This window comes from Schistocerca serialis, chromosome 1, assembly GCF_023864345.2.
Source record: "Schistocerca serialis cubense isolate TAMUIC-IGC-003099 chromosome 1, iqSchSeri2.2, whole genome shotgun sequence".
Taxonomy (NCBI): Eukaryota; Metazoa; Arthropoda; class Insecta; order Orthoptera; family Acrididae; genus Schistocerca; species Schistocerca serialis.
The window spans coordinates 579,884,751-579,905,844 of NC_064638.1; the positions used below are offsets into that span (position 1 = coordinate 579,884,751).

Genomic DNA, 21,094 nt, shown 5'->3' on the forward strand with positions numbered 1-21,094 from the left:
TTTAGTATAGTACAGAAGGTAACTGAAAGAAATTTGCATTGAAACGAACCGAAATACACTACTGGCCATTAAAATTGCTACACCGTAAGAAATTCAGTTGATAAACGGGTATTCATTGGACAAATATATTATACTAGAACTGACGTGTGATTACATTTTCATGCAGTTTGGGTGCATAGATCCTGAGAAATCAGTACCCAGAACAACCACCTCTGGCCGTAATAACGGCCTTGGTACGCCTGGGCATTGAGTCAAACAGAGCTTGGATGGCGCGTACAGGTACATCTGCCCATGCAGCTTCAACACGATACCACACTTCATCAAGAGTAGTGACTGGCGTATTGTGACGAGCCAGTTGCTCGGGCACCATTTTCTGTACCCGGAAAGGCCCGTACAGGACCTGCAACGTGCGGTCGTGTATTATCCTCCTGAAATGTGGGGTTTCGTAGGGATCGAATGAAGGGTAGAGCCACGGGTCGTAGCACACCTGAAATGTAATGTCCACTGTTCAAAGTGCCGTCAATGCGAGCAAGAGGTGACAGAGACGTGTAACCAATGGTACCCCATACCATCACGCCGAGTTATACGCCAGTATGGCGATGACGAATACACGCTTCCAATGTGCGTTCACCGCGATGTCGCCAAACACGGATGCGACCATCATGATGCTGTAAACAGAACCTGGATTCATCCGAAAAAAATGACATTTTGCCATTCGTGCACCCAGGTTCGTCGTTGAATACACCACCCCAGGCGCTCCTGTCTGTGATTCAGCGTCAAGGGTAACCGCAGCCATGGTCTCCGAGCTGATAGTCCATGCTGCTGCAAATGTCGTCGAACTGTTCGTGCAGATGGTTGTTGTCTTGCAAACGTCCCCATCTGTAGTCTCAGGGATCGAGACGTGGCTGCACGATCCGTTACAGCCATGCAGATAAGGTGCCTGTCATTTCGACTGCTACTGATACGAGGCCGTTGGGATCCAGCACGGCGTTCCGTATTACCCTCCTGAACCCACCGATTCCACATTCTGCTAACAGTCATCGGATCTCGACCAACGCGAGCAGCAATGTCGCGATACGATAAACCGCAATCGCAACAGGCTACAATCCGACCTTTATCACAGTTGGAAACGTGATGGTACGCATTTCTCCTGCTTACACGAGGCATTACAACAACGTTTCACCAGGCGACGCCGGTCAACTGCTGTTTGTGTATGAGAAATCGGTTGGAAACTTTCCACCGGCGCCAAACTTGTGTGAATGCTCTGAAAACTTAATCATTTACATATCACAGCATCTTCTTCCTGTCGGTTAAATTTTGCGTCTGTAGCACGTCATCTTCGTGGTGTAGCAATTTTAATGTCCAGTAGTGTAACATTTAAGTACATTGTGATCGCTGCGATTTATATGAAGATGGTATCTGTTCTTTCGGAGACGAGTGTGGGTTTCAAGGGGAGCGTGCCAGAGATAAGTCCCTATCCCCTGTGTCCTCAGTGGCTCAGTCGGATAGATCGTGTGTCAGGTAAGCAGGAGATCCCGGGTTCGAGTCCCGGTCGGGGCACACATTTTCCACTGTCCCCGTTGATATTTTCAACGCCTGTAAGCAGTTAATTGGACTTCATTGTAATTTCATACCGCGATTTATGGTCGTCCACTGAACATTACAAAAGGCGGGACATGATTCTTAATTGGGTGTGTGATCACTGCGGACAGCAAAACATACTCCGTAACATGCCCTCATTCTAACCACAATGTTGATAACGAGTTGTTCTTGTGGAAAAGCATCCTATTCCTCCACCACTGTGGTTGACAGCTGTTGTGCATGTGGACGTCCTACAATACTTCTCAGCGGAGCCCACACGTTAGGTGGTATTCAAGTTTGGGAACGGGTAGGCCAGTCCATTCGCAGGATATCCTCTCGTTTCAAGAGCTCCTCCAACTGTGCTATTCGATGGGATAACACGTTGTCATCCATGAAAAATGAAGTCAAGGTCGAATGCGCCTCTGAAAAGGCGAACATGGGGGAAGGATTACATTCTCGCGATAACGTTGACTGGCGAGTGTCCCGTATTCAAAGATTTGCAGATCAGCAAGCAAATGCAGCATTACTCCTCCCAACATCATAACACGTGGACTATCAAAACGGTCATGTTCCACAATGTTCCTGGGTGCATTACGTTTTCACTTCTCATCATATGATGTGCGTCTAGAATCATTACTTGGATTGAATCTGTTATCCGAGAAGAGCATGTGATCCCACTCCTCGTTGGTCCAGCCCCTCTGGTCTTGGCACAATCGCAAACACCGTCGCAGAAGTACAGGTGTCAACGCAACTCAGCCTAGCACACGTGGGACGATGAGATCACCCCCATGCAGTCACTGTGCCACTGTGGGACGTGCGACAGTGTGCCTTAAATGGGTCTGCAATTGCACCCACTATTTGACGTGGGTCCCTTCCTGTCTGTCGCACAATGTAGCGGTCATCTTATGTTGTAGCTTGCCGTGGTCGACCAACTGCTCTCCTTCGGGCTCCACATGCATGTGAAACACTGTTACGAGCAGTACCAGTCTCCTGGGCTACACTTGTCGTCATTCGTCCTTCTTCCAGTTTCCCCAAGATTCGTCCCCTGTGTGAAGTCATACATATGTTGTCTCTGGACTATGATGGAATGAAGACCGCCACTACAATGCACCGTAACTGCTCCCTGATCGACGCTCACTATCTTTACCCGTTTCTTCAAGAGCCTCGTGTTGCCGGGCCAGCCCCATTTGGCGTTGTAGTCACGCTGACCTAATGCTATGTGACGCCCAGCTTTCTGTGCGCGACTGGGAGACGTCTGGCAACATATTTCTGTACATTCATTTATTTCCACCGAGTAGTTAATATGCCACGTTACTGTATCTGTCTCGTCCTTAAGTTCTGCACAGCAGTTTATAACTGCAACACTGACTCGTTCTGTTAATATATCGTAGCGAGAGCAATTATTTTTCACTTAGCATGCAAATACGAGGAGCGTTTAGTAAGTAATGCAAAAAATTTTTTTGTGGAAGCAGGACGGTCTTATTCTTGTTGTTGTTGTTGTGGTCTTCAGTCCTGAGACTGGTTTGATGCAGCTCTCCATGCTACTCTATCCTGTGCAAGCTTCTTCATCTCGCAGTACTTACTGCAACCTACATGGTCTTATTAAGGATTCCAATAACCATATTATTCCCCACAGTTTTGGCTACAAACAAAAATTACACGAAGCGAAATGTAGTTTGAGGTGAACTATGCAAGAGGAGTTCAACGAATTCGAAAGTGAAGTTCTACGTACTGACTTGGCAGAAAATCCTAAGAAATTTTGGTCTTATGTCAAAGCGGTAGGTGCATCAAAACAAAATGTTCAGACACTCTGTGACCAAAATGGTACTGAAACAGAGGATGACAGACTAAAGGCCGAAATATCAAATGTCTTTTTTCCAAAGCTGTTTCACAGAGGAAGACTGCACTGTAGTTCGTTCTCTAGATGACAAAATGGTAGATATCGAAATAGATGGCAGAGGGACAGAAAAACAATTAAAATCGCTCAAAAGAGGAAATGCCGCAGGACCTGATGGGATACTAGTTCGATTTTACACAGAGTACACGAAGGAACTTGCCCCCCTTCTTGCAACGGTGTACCGTAGGTCTCTAGAAGAGCGTAGCTTTCCAAAAGATTGGAAAAGGGCACAGGTCATCCCCGTTTTCAAGAAGGGACGTCAAACAGATGTGCAGAACTCTAAACCCATAACTCTAACGTCGATCAGTTATAGAATTTTGGAATATGTATTATGTTCGGGTATAATGACTTTTCTGGAGACCAGAAATCTACTCTGTAGGAATCAGCATAGGTTTCGAAAAAGACGATCGTGAGAAACCCAGCTCGCGCTATTCCTCCACGAGACTCAGAGAGTCACAGACACGGGTTCCCAGGTAGATTCCGTGTTTCTTGACTTCCGCAAGGCGTTTCATACAGCTTAAAAAAATATTCAAATGAGTGTGAAACCTTATGGGACTTAACTGCTAAGTTCATCAGTCCCTAAGCTTACACACTACTTAACATAAATTATCCTAAGGACAAACACACACACACTCGTAAAGAAAACACGAAAGTCAAAACGCTGTCTAATGCGAGGCGATATGTCCTGAGACGCATGAGAGGTTAGACTAGCAAGCTGAGCGACAGGGGGGCGCTTAAGTACTTGATCGGGGACGCCGCTATTGGCTGCTGCAACTACGTGTTCCACTGTGGCACCTCTATGGGTCTTCGACGTCCTTGACATCTGGCGGGGTTTCAAATTCCTTTTTACCACATCCCCAAGATGGGAGGGAGGAGACATCGTGGCCAGGCCTCAGGTTGCGACGCCCTGCCCACCTCGCCTCCGCCACCTCACTACCTGATCCACTTCCCACAAAAAAAAGAGAAAAAAAGTGTTAGTCTCCAAAGTGGAAGATCCGTGTTCAAATCTTCCTCCTGCCATTTTTTTTACTTAATTATGAACTTTTTCGTCCAGTCATTGACGTGTTTGTTCTCCTTCTGTAGTCTTGGGAATTGTCGTACTATATAGATTATGGGTCATGTAGTAAAATAGTCGCAAGTCAATGTGATGAATAGTGAGAGCAGGCGAGATACCGCATAGACCTCTCACAGAAATCAAAACAACGAATAAACGGGTGTGAACTATACTGTGTTACAACAAAGGAATTCAAGAGTCAAAACTTCCAAAACAGAACGCAAGAGTCATAATATGTGTTACTTGTGTAGAACAAATGGGAGGTACGTGTGTCTGGAGGCTGCTCCCTTACACCTCGCTGTTGTAAACGAAAGTTACACCACGACGCAGTCACAAATGTGAATTCGATGAACAGATTCGTCATTAACCGAACTGATGTTTCATAATTTTGTAAAAAAAAAAATAATAATCACGACGCATTGGCTATTCATTTGTGCTCGATGTTGCATATATTAACCCTGGACAACTCAGTTTCCATTTTGCTTCTTTTTTCACGGTTCAGTACACCTTCTTTCTGTTTCCATGCTCGATCTGTGTTCAGTTTTTGACAGTCTGTCCATTGGGATACGTTACTATGAGGGAGGGGGGGGGGGGGGGGGGGATTCCTTTGTCAGATCCTCCACACACAGATACGTCCATTGTGATGCTGAACTGAGACCCGTATGGAAAGAGAACGTGGTTCCACTCTTGTGTCTGGTGTTGTAATTGGGTGCACCACAGCCTCTGTGTCAACGGAAGCCGCAAATGGTCGCCGTGATTCAGACGTAGTGCGACTACTGCTCGTGTGGCTGTCGTCACACTGCAAACAAGGATCTACAGGATGATTACGTGATGATGTTTCAAACTTTCAGGGTAGAGATCAGAATCGGAGCGAGTACGAGTCTAACGTTCGGGTTGCATACTTTACAAATCAAGGTGTCTATGTCACAATAGTGTTAACTGGCTTCCTTTGCTCCCGCTGAAGTTCCGCGAGTACGAGGAGTCTGAAAACTGTGGCTGTGCGATCGCGTCCTGCTCGTAGACCCGTTGTCTCTTACTGAATCATGCAGGAGTGAAAGGCTAGTCGTGGCTTATTGTTAGTACAGAAGATGAGTACACGACATTGCTGCTGCAGAGTAGCACCGAGAAGGCGTAATGACCGACTGTCGGGATCAGACGGCCTTTAACGAATGTGTATTTTGTAAGACTATGGAGGGTGTAACACGAATGTTGATTTGTGCAGTGTTCGCAACTGCAATGTGTTTCATTAGAGGATAGAGGATGAGCGATATATGGAATAAGTTTCACGCTGTAGTCCATACTGCAGACGAAAAACATACAAATTTTGTCCAGTGCAAACAAAATGATTGTATTCATGTTTATTCCATCTCCACCATAAGAAAACAAATGTGTTATGTCAAACGAAAACTGGGCACAGAGCAACCTCACTTTATATCACTGCGACAAAAAGATAGCCATTTCTGTACTCATTTGGTCATGACGACTTGTGTTTTTTGGCTAACCGCGAGTTGTATAGCTTATCATTCATTTTTGTAATTTATTTTAATAATTAATCACCATTTAGAAATTGCACTTCATCCTTATGTCATGTTTTGTTTTCTGGTACTGTCGTTACACATTCGGTAACGCCTCGAAAGTGTGTATATGCCAACGTAACTTCTACATCTACATCTACATCAACATCTACATCTACGTGGATACTCTGCTAATCACATTTAAGTGCCTGGCAGAAGGTTCATCGAACCACCTTCACAATTCTCTATTATTGCAATCTCGTATGGCGCGCGGAAAGAACGAACACCAGTATATTTCCATACAAGCCCTGAGTTCCCTTATTTTATCGTGGTCATCGTTTCTCCCTATGTAGCTAAGACAAAATATTTTCGCATTCGGAGGAGGAAGTTAGTGATTGGAATTCCGTCGCAACGAAAAACGTGTTTGTTTTAATGATGTCCAGCCCAAATCCTGTATCATTTCAGTGACACTCTCTCCCATTTTTCTTGATAATACAAAACGTGCTGCCCTTCTTTGAACTTTTTCGATGTAAAGGGTCAGTCCTACCTGGTAAGGACCCCACACCGCGCAGCAGTATTCTAAAAGAGGACGGACAAGCGTAGTGTAGGCAGTCTCCTTAGTAGGTCTGTTACATTTTCTAAGTGACCTGCCAATATAACGCAGTCTTTGCTTAGCCTTCCCCACAACATTTTCTGTGTGTTCCTTCCAATTTAAATTGTTCGGATTGTAATACCTAGGTATTTAGTTGAATTTACGGGCTTTAGATTTGATTGATTTATAGTGTAACCGAAGTTTAACGAATTCCTTTTAGCACTCATGTGGATGACCTCACACTTTTCGTTATTTAGGGTCAACTGCCAATTTTCGCACCATTCAGATATCGTTTCTCAATCGTTTCCCATTTTTTTTTTATCTCCTGATGACTTTATTAGTCGATAACCGACAGCGTCGTCTGCAAACAACCTACGACGGCTGCTCAGAGTGTCTCCCAAATCGTTTATATAGATACGGAACAGCAAAGGGCCTATAACACTACCTTGGGGAACGCCAAAAATCGCTACTGTTTTTCTCGGTTACTTTCCATCGATTACTACGAATTGTGACCTCTCTGACAGTAAGTCATTAATCCAGTCACATAACTGAGACGATATTTCATAAACACCTATTTCACTAAAGCCGCTTGTGTAGTACAGTGTCAAAAGCCTACCGGAAACTGTTTGACATTTTCTCGATAGACATTAAATATTAAAATAAATTTATTGCAGTCTTCGAAAAAGTTTTGTGTGTGTAAATGTATGTGTAAACAGAACAATGTACACTGCTAACCGATCAGTCGTTATACTGCCATTTAGATACGTCGGACATTTTGAGACATTTCAATCATAACTTGGCTATAGAGTCGAAATCATGACTGTGTGGAATAAATGAATAGTAATTTAGAGTTTAATGGCGGAAATTTCGTTGAAAATGGTTGCATATGTAACGGGAACACCGCGAGTTCGCGGTTATACTTGCGATCTCTTGTACTGGCTCTCCCTTCTGAGCGCGTCGATTCCACTTGTACCCGACAACAGACTCAGGTCCCGAGTGGACTGCGGCGGAGACTCACGAGTCTGCGGGCACACGGAGATGACGTCACAGGACTGGCTGGCTAGCTTAAAGCTAGTATACGGATCTCATTTCTGATCTCTATTTCAGGGATCATGGAGAAGCGTAAATGTATAAACTTGAGGTAAGAGACCCTGGTCCGATGGCGACCGAGTCGCAAGATCCGAGCGAAAATCGTTTTGATACCACTGACAGTGGAAAATATGTACTGGTACTCTACCCAGGTTTCTAGAACACACCCCACTTGTTATTCGTCAACAAATGGGATTCCAACATGGTGCAGCCCCACTTCATTTTGGACTGAGGGTTCGTGAACACCTGGATCAGACATTCCCTGAAAAGTGGGTAGGGAGAGGAGGTTCTGTTTTGTGGCCAGCACTTTTACCTGATCTCACCCCACTTGACTGCTTCTTGTGGACCCAAGTGTAAAGTCTCGTGTACGGAACACTAATCGAGACTGAAGAGAATCTCTTTGCAAGAATTCTAGCTGCCTGAGACAGTGTTCAGACGGTACTAGGTGTATTAGAAAGGGAACGACAGGACTGTGTGCGACGATTTCATGCCTGCATTGACGCTGGGGGACGCCATTATGAACAATTGTTGTAAATTTAGCAGCTTGTGAAACTTGTGTAGGTCAACGGAATTCATTATTACTGTACTGTAGAGTTTGGATTTTCGGACTCTCTGACATCAAGTTACGTGCGCGTTACTAACCCATCAACAGGCGAATTACCTGACACCATTATGGAATATTCAGCGGGAATTTTGTACGTCATCATCAGGGGTCGGAAATTGGGGCCCTTAGTGTGAGTGCCGCGCGTGGTTAAGACGGAACTTGAGAAGATTTTCGTTTATACCTCCTGACTCTGTGGTTTCCGGACTAGGTTCCCTTACCTCAGATTAATACATTTACCCATCTCCATCACCCTTGAAAGTTTGTAGCAGCATCACGGTATCACGATGTATAAACCAGGGCACGGTAACCGCTACCAGTTGCACGTTGCCTATCTAACTATTCTTACATATATAGATGTAAATGGCGTCACTCCTACCTAATCTGCACTGTTGCGCTGAAATGCTAATCATTTGTGTAGCCAGGCATGCCAATTTGACGTTTATTGTTCGCGCTCATCATGATATTGCTGTTCTACTGGTCAGAAGTGTAGCTAGAGAAACTGCAACACAGGACTGTCTCATTACATTGGCGGTAAGTTCCTACAGGACCAAACTGCTGAATTCATCGGTCCCTAGGCTTACGCAATACCTTATCTAAATTAAACTAACTTACGCTAAGGACAACACACACACCCATGTCCGACGGAGGACTCGAACCTCCGACGGAGGGAGCCACGTGAACCGTGGCAAGGAGCCCCAGACCGGGTGGCTGCCCCGCCCGGCGTATTACATTGGACATAAATTATAAGCAGCGGAAAAATGCTCCTGTCGGAGCACAAAAATGACGAATATCTTTCTGTCTGACGGAGAAGTGGCGAACCAGCTTCCTCAACTCTCATTACGCCCTCCTCACCAAAAACTTTGGCAAGTGAACATACTCGCGCTCTTTTTAACACAGAACGCTCTAACTCCTTGTACCCAGTGCCTTTTGTGCTTAAGCCACCATACTCGGCATCTTCCTATCACTGTCACTGTCTATACATGTCTCTCTCCCACTGCCTCCTTTTTCCCCCATTGATTAACAGTATATCCCATTGCCACTGTCTCCTCTCTCACTTACACTTTCGCCTTTTGGCCTTCTATCCCAGCCCCACTGTCTCTACATAGTTGGACGGCTCAAAAATTCTGGGAGTCCACCTTATTTTTCCCCTACACCACGTGTTTAAAATTTCGGCCCAAAATCCGCCCTCCTCTATATCTACGTGTTAAAGTTCGCAAGTCTGGAGCCTATTAATGGTCTCCGCTCATCTGTATGTTTCATTTCCTCTGTCTCCTCTCTCTTTTGGTCCCACTGCTTGTCCGTCTCGATCCACCTCTCTTTCTCTCTTGCTGCCTCTGTCTCTCACTGACCATCAATACGCCCTCTCTCTTTCGCTCACACTACTAATGTCTTCATCCATCTCTCTTTCCTTTTCACTGCCACTTTCACTCTCCCGCCATCACTGTATTCTCTCTCTCTTTCTCTCGCAGTGGCACTGTTTCCTCCCTCTGCAGCCGTCACTGTCTCTCTGTTACTCTCTTCCACTACAAAAAAGCGCGAATACATTCGCATGCCAAAATTTTTGGTGATGAAGGCGTAATGAGGATTGGTAAAAGTGGTCCTCCACTTTTCTGACAGTCTTTTAAAAAGGAGCATATTCGTCTTTTTCGTTCTCTGGCAAGAGCATTTTTCTACTTGTTCCCCTCTGTTCTCTGCTACAGCATGGTATGCTCCTTGCACGGAACGAAATCTAACGGCCAGTAAAGTTTTGACAGTTCATTTATGTGTTTCGACGCATTTGCTTACTTTGAAACACGTAAACAATCAATATGTATGATACAGGGTATTCAAAAAAAGTGTTGAATACTTTGAGAGATGGTACTATTCATCGAAACAAGAAAAATAAGGCCAATAAACAAGGGCCCGGGAAGGCATATTTTCTGAGACAAGTCCAATAACTGTGGGTCCGGAAACGCATACATCCTGCGATAAACACGTGTTTACAGGTGTTCAACGTGGCGTCCCTTCATGACAATGCACCCCTCTGCCCTCCGGCGTATTTAATAACGCACCCTTTGAAGTATACCCAGTTGTTGTTGTACCTGCTGGCACGCACTGAAGATGTTACCCTGCAGTGTCCGCACATCGTTGACTGGCATAGCGTAGACCAATTCCTTCAAGTGTCCCAAAACCAAAACGTCTAGACGGCCCTATTAATCTATCACCAAGAACACTTGCCCATACGGTGATTGAGAATCGGTGTAGATGCCCTCTTTCCTGAATTGCCTGATGGTTTACATCTGTCTGGCTACAGAAGTTGACAACACCATCTCTTGTGAACCCTGCCTCATCGGTAAAATCTTGGATGTTAACGATGGATCTGCGGCACACTTCTGCAACGGCTGACAGAACCGCCGTCTGCCATGTTGCATGATGAAGCTGTGCCTTAGGACCTGACACGCTGTAGATGATATGGGTACAGTAATTGTTCATGAAGTACCCACCATATAAGAGAGTGAGTCACGCCTCCTGCTACTGCTAGCCGTCGCACACTGGTCCCAGGGGTTTCTTCCACCAAACGTAGCACACATTCCTCCACATCAGGCGTGCGGACTGTGCGGGGCCTTTCACTGGCAGTCTTCCGCGGTAAACGGGTACCTGTGGCGCTCAGACGTTGGGAAAGAGTGTCGAACAGCTTATCAGAGGGCACTCTGCGCTGTGGATATTTTTCAGCGTAGAGGGCATGGTCTCGCAGGCCACCTCCATTTGCTAAACCGTAGCAGAATACCATAAACGCCATTTCACTTGTCAAGTAAATGGCTTCCATTGTTAACAAGTGGTTGAAGAGAGAAAACGTAAATACCCTACACCATTTGTACGTACAAACAGCGCAGTAACAGTAAACACATTAGTGAATCTGCGTTTGGAAGAAAATAAAACGCCATGACGCGTACCCCGGGTTGACAGTACTGTATAATAAGACACACAAACACGACGAAAACTAACGTAGCATACAACATGACTCGAATCACACAACTGACTGCAGACCACTTAATGTTAAGTAGAGTACTATGAGTAAGACATCAAATGCCGACACACTTGACGAAGCGCCAATGCAACGACTGTGCTAATATCCGCATCCAAGCGTCGCGCAGCCGTTCCTATAACATGTGTTTATTGCGGAAAGTATGCGTTTCCGGACCCATGTTTATTGGACTTACGTTTCTTGTTTCGATGAGTATTACCACCTCTCGAAGTATTCGACACTTTCTTTGAACACTCTGTGTAAGGTTAACAAAAACTCGGTTGCTGTACATTTATTCTGCATACTTCGCTCGTCGATCGCAATTCATCGAAAACGACTGCCTTATGATTTCTTTCTTAAAACTGTAAAAGTACTGTTAGAAATATTTTACGGAATTTTCAGTCTTTCCTGTTTCACATAATTTTTGGGAGTCATTTTAAGTTCTTTTCAACTATGTTGAGACCCTTTTCAGCCCACTTTTTGTCGTTTCAGTGCTAGTTTGGGCACACTTCCACAAGTGTGAAATACCTATTTTACCGAGATCCCGTGTTTTACTGGTGAAAAAATGTTGATTAAATACGTAGAATGTGACCTTAGCACCCTTTCTAAGATCCTGGAACCCTTGCCATGTGTTCAAAAGGTCGGCTAAAATTACATTTACGCCTCAGACCGGATATTACTTGCCTATTTTACCTGCATAAGTACGGAAACTTTGAACTTCTGGATCTCGGTAACACACAATTATATCGAAAAAGTTTCAAGGATCCCCGAAAACATTATCTTCAGAACATATGTTAAAAATTTCGACGATTTGCCTTATCTCCAAGTTATAGAAATGGCCATTCCCACAGTTAGTATTTTTCGTACCCAAAAATCATGGTTTCTCACTGTCTTCTCAGGAACCGCACATGAACAAATGATACTTTTATCAGCCGCCGAAGGTCCACCCTAGACTACACCTAATTTTTATTATTATTTCGTGTCAGATGCAAATTAAAACATTATTGCATACATTACTGCATTACATTACTACATACATTATGGTTTATAAATTTAACCAATCAAAGAATTTTATATATATATATATATATATATATATATATATATATATATATATATGTTGTTGTTGTGGTCTTCAGTCCTGAGACTGGTTTGATGCAGCTCTCCATGCTACTCTATCCTGTGCAAGTTTTTTCATCTCCCAGTACGTACTGCAACCTACATCCTTCTGAATCTGCTTAGTGTATTCATCTCTTGGTCTCCCTCTACGATTTTTACCCTCCACGCTGCCCTCCAATACTAAATTGGTGATCCCTTGATGCCTCAGAACATGTCCTACCAACCGATCCCTTCTTCTGGTCAAGTTGTGCCACAAACTTCTCTTCTCCCCAATCCTATTCAATACTTCCTCATTAGTTATGTGATCTACCCATCTAATCTTCAGCATTCTTCTGTAGCACCACATTTCTAAAGCTTCTATTCTCTTCTTGTCCAAACTATTTATCGTCCATGTTTCACTTCCATACATGGCTACACTCCATACAAATACTTTCAGAAATGACTTCCTGACACTTAAATCAATACTGGATGTTAACAAATTTCTCTTCTTCAGAAACGCTTTCCTTGCCATTGCCAGCCTACATTTTATATCCTCTCTACTTCGACCATCATCAGTTATTTTGCTCCCCAAATAGCAAAACTCCTTTACTACTTTAAGTGCCTCATTTCCCAATCTAATTCCCTCAGCATCACCCGACTTAATTAGACTACATTCCATTATCCTTGTTTTGCTTTTGTTGATGTTCATCTTATATCCTCCTTTCAAGACACTGTCCATTCCATTCAACTGCTCTTCCAAGTCCTTTGCTGTCTCTGACAGAATTACAATGTCATCGGCGAACCTCAAAGTTTTTACTTCTTCTCCATGAATTTTAATACCTACTCCGAATTTTTCTTTTGTTTCCTTTACTGCTTGCTCAATATACAGATTGAACAACATCGGGGAGAGGCTACAACCCTGTCTTACTCCCTTCCCAACCACTGCTTCCCTTTCATGTCCCTCGACTCTTATAACTGCCATCTGGTTTCTGTACAAATTGTAAATAGCCTTTCGCTCCCTGTATTTTACCCCTGCCACCTTTATAATTTGAAAGAGAGTATTCCAGTCAACATTGTCAAAAGCTTTCTCTAAGTCTACAAATGCTAGAAACGTAGGTTTGCCTTTCCTTAATCTTTCTTCTAAGATAAGTCGTAAAGTCAGTATTGCCTCACGTGTTCCAACATTTCTACGGAATCCAAACTGATCTTCCCCGAGGTTGGCTTCTACTAGTTTTTCCATTCGTCTGTAAAGAATTCGTGTTAGTATTTTGCAGCAGTGACTTATTAAACTGATAGTTCGGTAATTTCCACATCTGTCAACACCTGCTTTCTTTGGGATTGGAATTATTATATTCTTCTTGAAGTCTGTGGGTATTTCGCCTGTCTCATACATCTTGCTCACCAGATGGTAGAGTTTTGTCAGGACTGGCTCTCCCACGGCCGTCAGTAGTTCCAATGGAATATTGTCTATTCCGGGGGCCTTGTTTCGACTCAGGTCTTTCAGTGCTCTGTCAAACTCTTCACGCAGTATCATATCTCCCATTTCATCTTCATCTACATCCTCTTCCATTTCCATAATATTGTCCTCAAGTACATCGCCCTTGTATAGACCCTCTATATACTCCTTCCACCTTTCTGCTTTCCCTTCTTTGCTTAGAACTGGGTTTCCATCTGAGCTCTTGATATTCATACAAGTCGTTCTCTTATCTCCAAAGGTCTCTTTAATTTTCCTGTAGGCGGTATCTATCTTACCCCTAGTGAGATAGGCCTTTACATCCTTACATTTGTCCTCTAGCCATCCCTGCTTAGCCATTTTGCACTTCCTGTCGATCTCATTTTTGAGACGTTTGTATTCCTTTTTGCCTGTTTCACTTACTGCATTTTTATATTTTCTCCTTTCATCAATTAAATTCAATATTTCTTCTGTTACCCAAGGATTTCTACTAGCCCTTGTCTTTTTACCTACTTGATCCTCTGCTGCCTTCACTACTTCATCCCTCAAAGTTACCCATTCTTCTTCTACTGTATTTATTTCCCCCATTCCTGTCAATTGCTCCCTTATGCTCTCCCTGAATCTCTGTACAACCTCCGGTTCTTTTAGTTTATCCAGGTCCCATCTCCTTAAATTCCCACCTTTTTGCAGTTTCTTCAGTTTTAATCTACAGGTCATAACCAATAGATTGTGGTCAGAGTCCACATCTGCCCCTGGAAATGTCTTACAATTTAAAACCTGGTTCCTAAATCTCTGTCTTACCATTATATAATCTATCTGATACCTTTTAGTATCTCCAGGGTTCTTCCATGTATACAACCTTCTTTCATGATTCTTAAACCAAGTGTTAGTTATGATTATGTTGTGCTCTGTGCAAAATTCTACCAGGCGGCTTCCTCTTTCATTTCTGTCCCCCAATCCATATTCACCTACTATGTTTCCTTCTCTCCCTTTTCCTACACTCGAATTCCAGTCACCCATGACTATTAAATTTTCGTCTCCCTTCACAATCTGAATAATTTCTTTTATTTCAACATATATTTCTTCAATTTCTTCGTCATCTGCAGAGCTAGTTGGCATATAAACTTGTACTACTGTAGTAGGTGTGGGCTTCGTATCTATCTTGGCCACAATAATGCGTTCACTATGCTGTTTGTAGTAGCTTACCCGCATTCCTATTTTCCTATTCATTATTAAACCTACTCCTGCATTACCCCTATTTGATTTTGTGTTTATAACCCTGTAGTCACCTGACCAGAAGTCTTGTTCCTCCTGCCACCGAACTTCACTAATTCCCACTATATCTAACTTCAACCTATCCATTTCCCTTTTTAAATTTTCTAACCTACCTGCCCTATTAAGGGATCTGACATTCCACGCTCCGATCCGTAGAACGCCAGTTTTCTTTCTCCTGATAACGACATCCTCTTGAGTAGTCCCCGCCCGGAGATCCGAATGGGGGACTATTTTACCTCCGGAATATTTTACCCAAGAGGACGCCATCATCATGTAATCATACAGTAAAGCTGCATGCCCTCGGGAAAAATTACGGCTGTAGTTTCCCCTTGCTTTCAGCCGTTCGCAGTACCAGCACAGCAAGGCCGTTTTGGTAATTGTTACGAGGCCAGATCAGTCAATCATCCAGACTGTTGCCCTTGCAACTACTGAAAAGGCTGCTGCCCCTCTTCAGGAACCACACGTTTGTCTGGCCTCTCAACAGATACCCCTCCGTTGTGGTTGCACCTACGGTACGGCTATCTGTATCGCTGAGGCACGCAAGCCTCCCCACCAACGGCAAGGTCCATGGTTCATGGGGGGGTATATATATATATATATATATATATATATATATATATATAATATTAAAAGACATTGGTTAAATTTACTATACAATGGATGCCCAAAAATAGCAACATCCAGTGCACTTTGTGTAGCATTTACAAGATCGTCCATGGTGCACACAGTTGGAGCTAATGTGCATTGTAGCGGATGTGATGATGTCTGCACGGCAGCTCCACAGTCACACTTGGGAGAGTCCGCCTGGAAGCCCCACCTCTGCAGGTTGCTTCTCGATCTTGTGACACAGGAACGCAGGCGATTAAGTGATTTCCGTGTGGACCATTTCTGTGTGTGGCCGGGGGAAGAGCTTCTTGTGGAATCAGCCACTCCTCCAGATGCTGTTATCTTGCCTGCCATCTCTTCTCCCAGTGTTGGTGTTGAGTGTCAGCGAGCGCTTCTGTGCTGCGAAGAACGCTCTTTCTAGACAGAAGTCTTTGCTGTACCGGTTGACGAGCATGTAGTGGATGGCCTTTAGGTGTTAATGCCTTTTTCATTTTGTGCTGCTGTATCCCGTCGGATGTCCGGAGGGGCTATGCCGGATAAACACTGCAGTTTTTCCACTGGTGTGACTCTCAGACAACCCGTGATGACTCTACATGTCTCGTTCAGAGCAACATCAACTTTCTTGATATGAGTGGAACTGCACCATACTGGGCAAGCGTACTCAGCTGCAGAGTAGCATAGGGCTAATGCGGATGTCCGCACTGTATTTGGCTGTGCTCCCCATATTGTTCCTGTCAACTTCCCAACAACATATTTCCCGCCGGGCACTTTTTGCTTTGTTTTTAAGCAGTGCTCCTTGTATATGAGAGCACGGTCCAGAGTGACTCCGAGGTACTTTGGAGTCTTGCAATGTTCTAGAGACGTTCCTTCCCACTCTATCTGTAAGGTTCTGCTTACTTGTTTCTTTCTACGTGGAAAGCGCACGTCTGGGTTTTTGATGGATTTGGTTTCAGCTGGTTGTCCTTGTAATAGACACACAATTTTTTCGAAGCATCAGTGAGCTTCTGCTCCACGCTCTCAAAGCTATATCCTTGAGCTGTGATTACATGGTCATCTGCATATATGAAGCTTTGTGTTCCTTCTGGTAACGGCTGGTCGTTAGTGTGTATATCAAACAGAGATGGTGCCAGCACACTGCCCTGTGGCAGCCAGTTTTTCTGCTGCCTCCATCTGCTTCTTTGTCCTTATATTCCAGAAAATATCTTCGATTCTGCAGTAGATTTCTAATCACACAGGTTACTTGGTAATCCTTGATGAGGTTGTATTGCTGCAGCAACAAGAGTCTATGGTTGACAGTGTCGTAGGCTGCTGAGACACATATAGTGTGTGTGAAATCTCATGGGACTTAACTGCTAAGGTCATCAGTCCCTAAGCTTGCACACTACATAATCTAAATTATCCTATGGACAAACACACACACCCATGGCCGAGGGAGGACTCGAACCTCCGCCAGGACCAGCCGCACAGTCCATGACTGCAGCGCCTGAGACCGCTCGGCTAATCGCGCGCGGCGGACACATATAAACACAGCTCCTGTGATCTGCCGCGTTTCGAAGCCGTCCTCTGTGTCAGCTTCATCGCCTGTGCTGTGCGGCTGTTCCGTTGTCTGAATCCTGCTTGTTAGAGGATCAGTAATGGGTCTATCATATCTGTCTCTCTTTGGAGTATCAGGTTTTCCAACACCTTATACAGGTGGCATAGAGGGGAGATAGGTCTATAGCTTTTATCATACCGGTCTTTTCCTGGTTTATGTATAGCTACAATTTTTGCTTTCCTCCACGATTTAGATATCTTGCAGCTCTTGATACAATTATTCATTAGTTCGAGTAGCCAGCACTTTGCGCCTGGACCAAAGTTCTTGGTCTGTTCAGTTCTTACATCATCTACCCCTGCTGCTTTTCCGACTTTGCACTTGCTTAGAGCCTAATCGAGGTCGCTATGACTGAAAGGCCGAGACAGAAAGGTGCCTTCTTGCTCGGGCTCCATTTCCGGGGTTCGTCTCTCGATTTTACAGGTACGGTCAGGTTTACCATTTTTCACGAGGTGGTGTGCAATCTGATCAGCCTTCACATTTGTATGTGTATTTGATTGGGAGACATAGTTGTTGAGACGTCGTAACAATCTCCAGGCTTCGCTATAAGGATTTTCTTCATATAGCCGGTAATATTCATCCAGCAGAGCAGCTGTTTCAGGTGTCACACCCTGCAGATACATTGGCCAGCACCCTCTCTAAATCGATGCCTGGGAGCAGTATTTTACAGCTTGAACAAAGCTCTGATACTCTTCAGGTATGGGTGGCACAGACCTAATCTCCTTGTCCAGCATGTTAGAAAATTTCGTCCAATCAGCCTTCTTGATGTTGTATCTCCGTTTGAAAAATTTTGGTAATTTGTGGTAAGTTCTCATAGGACCAAACTCATGAGGTTCAAAAATGGTTCAAATGGCTCTGAGCACTATGCGACTTAACTGCTGAGGTCATCAGTCGCCTAGAACTTAGAACTAATTAAACCTAACTAACCTAAGGACATCACACACATCCATGCCCGAGGCAGGATTCGAACCTGCGACCGTAGCGGTCACGCGGTTCCAAACTGAAGCGCTAGATCCGCAAGGCCACACCGGCCGGCAAACTCCTGAGGTCATCGGTCGCTAAGCTTACACACTACTTAATCTAATTTAAACTAACTTACGCTAAGGACAACACACACACCGATGCCCGAGAGAGGACTGGAACCTCCGACGGGGGAAGCCGCACGGACCGTGACAAGACACCTTAGACCGCGCGGGTGCCCAGCGCGGCCCATCTCCGTTTGAAACTCACCTCCTGTGGCCTTATTGCTGGGAGAACTTGACACAACAGTGGCCTGTGTTGTGTCTTTAGTATGGACGAGCACACTGGTTTGGATCATAGCTGCGCAATGTTTTCACTCACAAATGGGAGGTCAGGGTTAAATCAACGCTGCCACCTGGCACTGTTGAAGGAAAGGGGGGGGGAGGGGGGAGTACCTTGCTGTCATGTATAAGATACAACTGGCAGGATTCAGCCCAGGAGAGGACTGCTTCCCCATTTTCACTATCTTCAGAATATCCCCACATGTGACTATGACTGTTAAAGTCACCGGTCACTATAGACGTCTTACTGTTGTGGAAGTTCCTAGGTGGTGTAAAGGAAAATGCAGCAGAAGGGGGCTTATATACAGAGGTAACCACGCAATTACTCAGCTCCACTGAAATACAGTAACTTCGATATTATTTTCTACAGTGCAGTGGGTACTGATTATCTGAAGCCCTGGTCTTACAAATATGGCGCTTCCGTACTGAGAGTGCGGTATTTCTGCAGTTAATCTCATGCCCGGTATTTCTGGTCGAGGACCGTTTGTTTGCTCGCATGTTTGCTTCTGGTGTGAGAGAATCAGCCGTCTGGGTAATATCTAAACGCCCAGGGAACGCCCGGATGTGTAGAGTTTAGTAGTCGGTACACACCCTTCGTGGAGGCTTCTCTCATGTTCCCCACTACACCTTCAGACCAGGCAAGTTGACCAAATCGGTTGGTTCTACTACACCTAATGTAAAAGAACCAACCGATTTGGTCAACTTGTCTGGTCTGAAGGAAGTGTGTAATGTTTAAATTTTGACCCTGTACTGTAGGATGCTCGTCTCTCGTACAAGTTGTCGCTAGGTGAAGGGCTATCCAAAACAATTGACCCCTTATCTCTGTGATCAACAGAACCCAAGATACGGCACCAGAAAATTTTTTATTTTCGTATGCTGCTTCTTCTAACATTCTGGCACCGTGTACCGTCGTGTACTGACCGATTTTGGAGCCAAGACTATCTGTTCTCCCGACTTAAATTCCATCGAGCAAATGTGGGGTGTGTTGGGGAGATGTACTGCAGCAAGTCCACATGCACCAACGAACGTCCAACAGTTCTCAACCGCGCTGGAGGAGCAATGGAACGCACTACCGAAAGACCTTCTTACCAATCTCGTGATCAGCATGGGAGGACGTTGCAAAGCACACACATTGCCATCCGAGGTGATTACACACCCTACTGCGAATCACGTCCTGCCTTTTGTGATGTCCAGGGGACCGTCATTGAGACGCCCTGCTAGACTCGGAGGACGGGAAAGGCAGTTTAAATTGTGGAAAGGCGACAAAACAAGCGGCTGTCAGTTACACTCAAACATACAACTTTATGTAGTTGACCAAACATTACAAGAGCCAAGAAATTAAAAAAAAAACACAGCATTAATTTTTGGAACTTAATAACCGGCTGAATATGCCATACAATCTCATGCCTTAAGGGCAAGACCACTTTAATTTAAAATCGGTTGAAAGCCAATAACTTAAGACTCAAACCAAAATCAGAATTTTTAAAAGGCAAAAGGCCTTACCTTAAAGCAGTTCTTTAATTAGGCTGAAGGCCCAAACAATCTGACACGTTAAGAGCAAAACAACTTTAATTTAAAAATCGGTTGAAGCCGTACAAGTACCAGCAACAAGAATAAATAAGAAAAGGCAGTGCTTAGAAGTTTCCGAGGGTCGGCCTGGAATTCAAACAGTAACGTTCGCTTAGGTGAGACAGGCAGTCGGCCCAACCATTCTCTATCCGACGACAACCCAACCGACAGACAGTCAACGGACCTACCGACAAGATAACTTCTGCCCCACCCAACCAGCACAGAACAGGGAGTTCAATTGAACAACGTAGAGAGTATTGGCGCCCACAACCAATTATACATTGAGCTGTCAAACTACACACCGTGCTGGACAGCGACAACACGGTGAGGAATATACACTGCCTGAATTTACGTCAATGGCCAGGGCAGGTAACCAGAAAATTAACAGCCATAAGGCGGAAGATTCCGGTGGTGCACTTCAATCCAAAATAACCGAATATAGTTAAACTCCACCGGAGGGTGGCTAAAATCTGCCAGCTTGAAAACACACGTTGTTGCTTGCGGGAATGTCCCGACAGCTGACAACGAAATCCAAACGACACAATGTCAACCGTCGTGACTTGCTGGTAGATTAAGTCAAAACTCAACTTTCGTGACCAGGATCGGTGAGCCGCGGACCTCGTACCAATGGGAACAGCACCACACACTCCGACCGCGCGTGGACGCCGCCAGCGGCCTCGGCCAAACTAAGCTCCGCGGAGATTTCCTCGCTGCTCCACGCCAACCGACCAAATGCCAGGACCGGAAACGGTGAAAGGATCAAATATACGTCGGCCGATGAGACGACCAACCAACAGTCGTCCCACTCCAATCTCCCTCCGTCGGACAGTTCACGTGTGTCTCCAGCGGTCGGCGAGCACTGGCTG

At 44.8% G+C, this 21,094-nt stretch overlaps 1 protein-coding gene across 1 annotated transcript in view; it reads right to left on the reverse strand.

Annotated features, from left to right (window-relative positions):
* LOC126417141 (dipeptidyl peptidase 1-like) overlaps positions 1-18,676 on the reverse strand; it is a 138,565-nt gene extending 119,889 nt beyond the window's left edge. The window contains exon 1 of the mRNA XM_050085074.1: positions 18,589-18,676. Coding sequence (XP_049941031.1) covers positions 18,589-18,676 — 88 coding nt within the window. The remainder of the gene's footprint in view (positions 1-18,588) is intronic.
* Between the last annotated feature and the right edge of the window lie 2,418 nt (positions 18,677-21,094).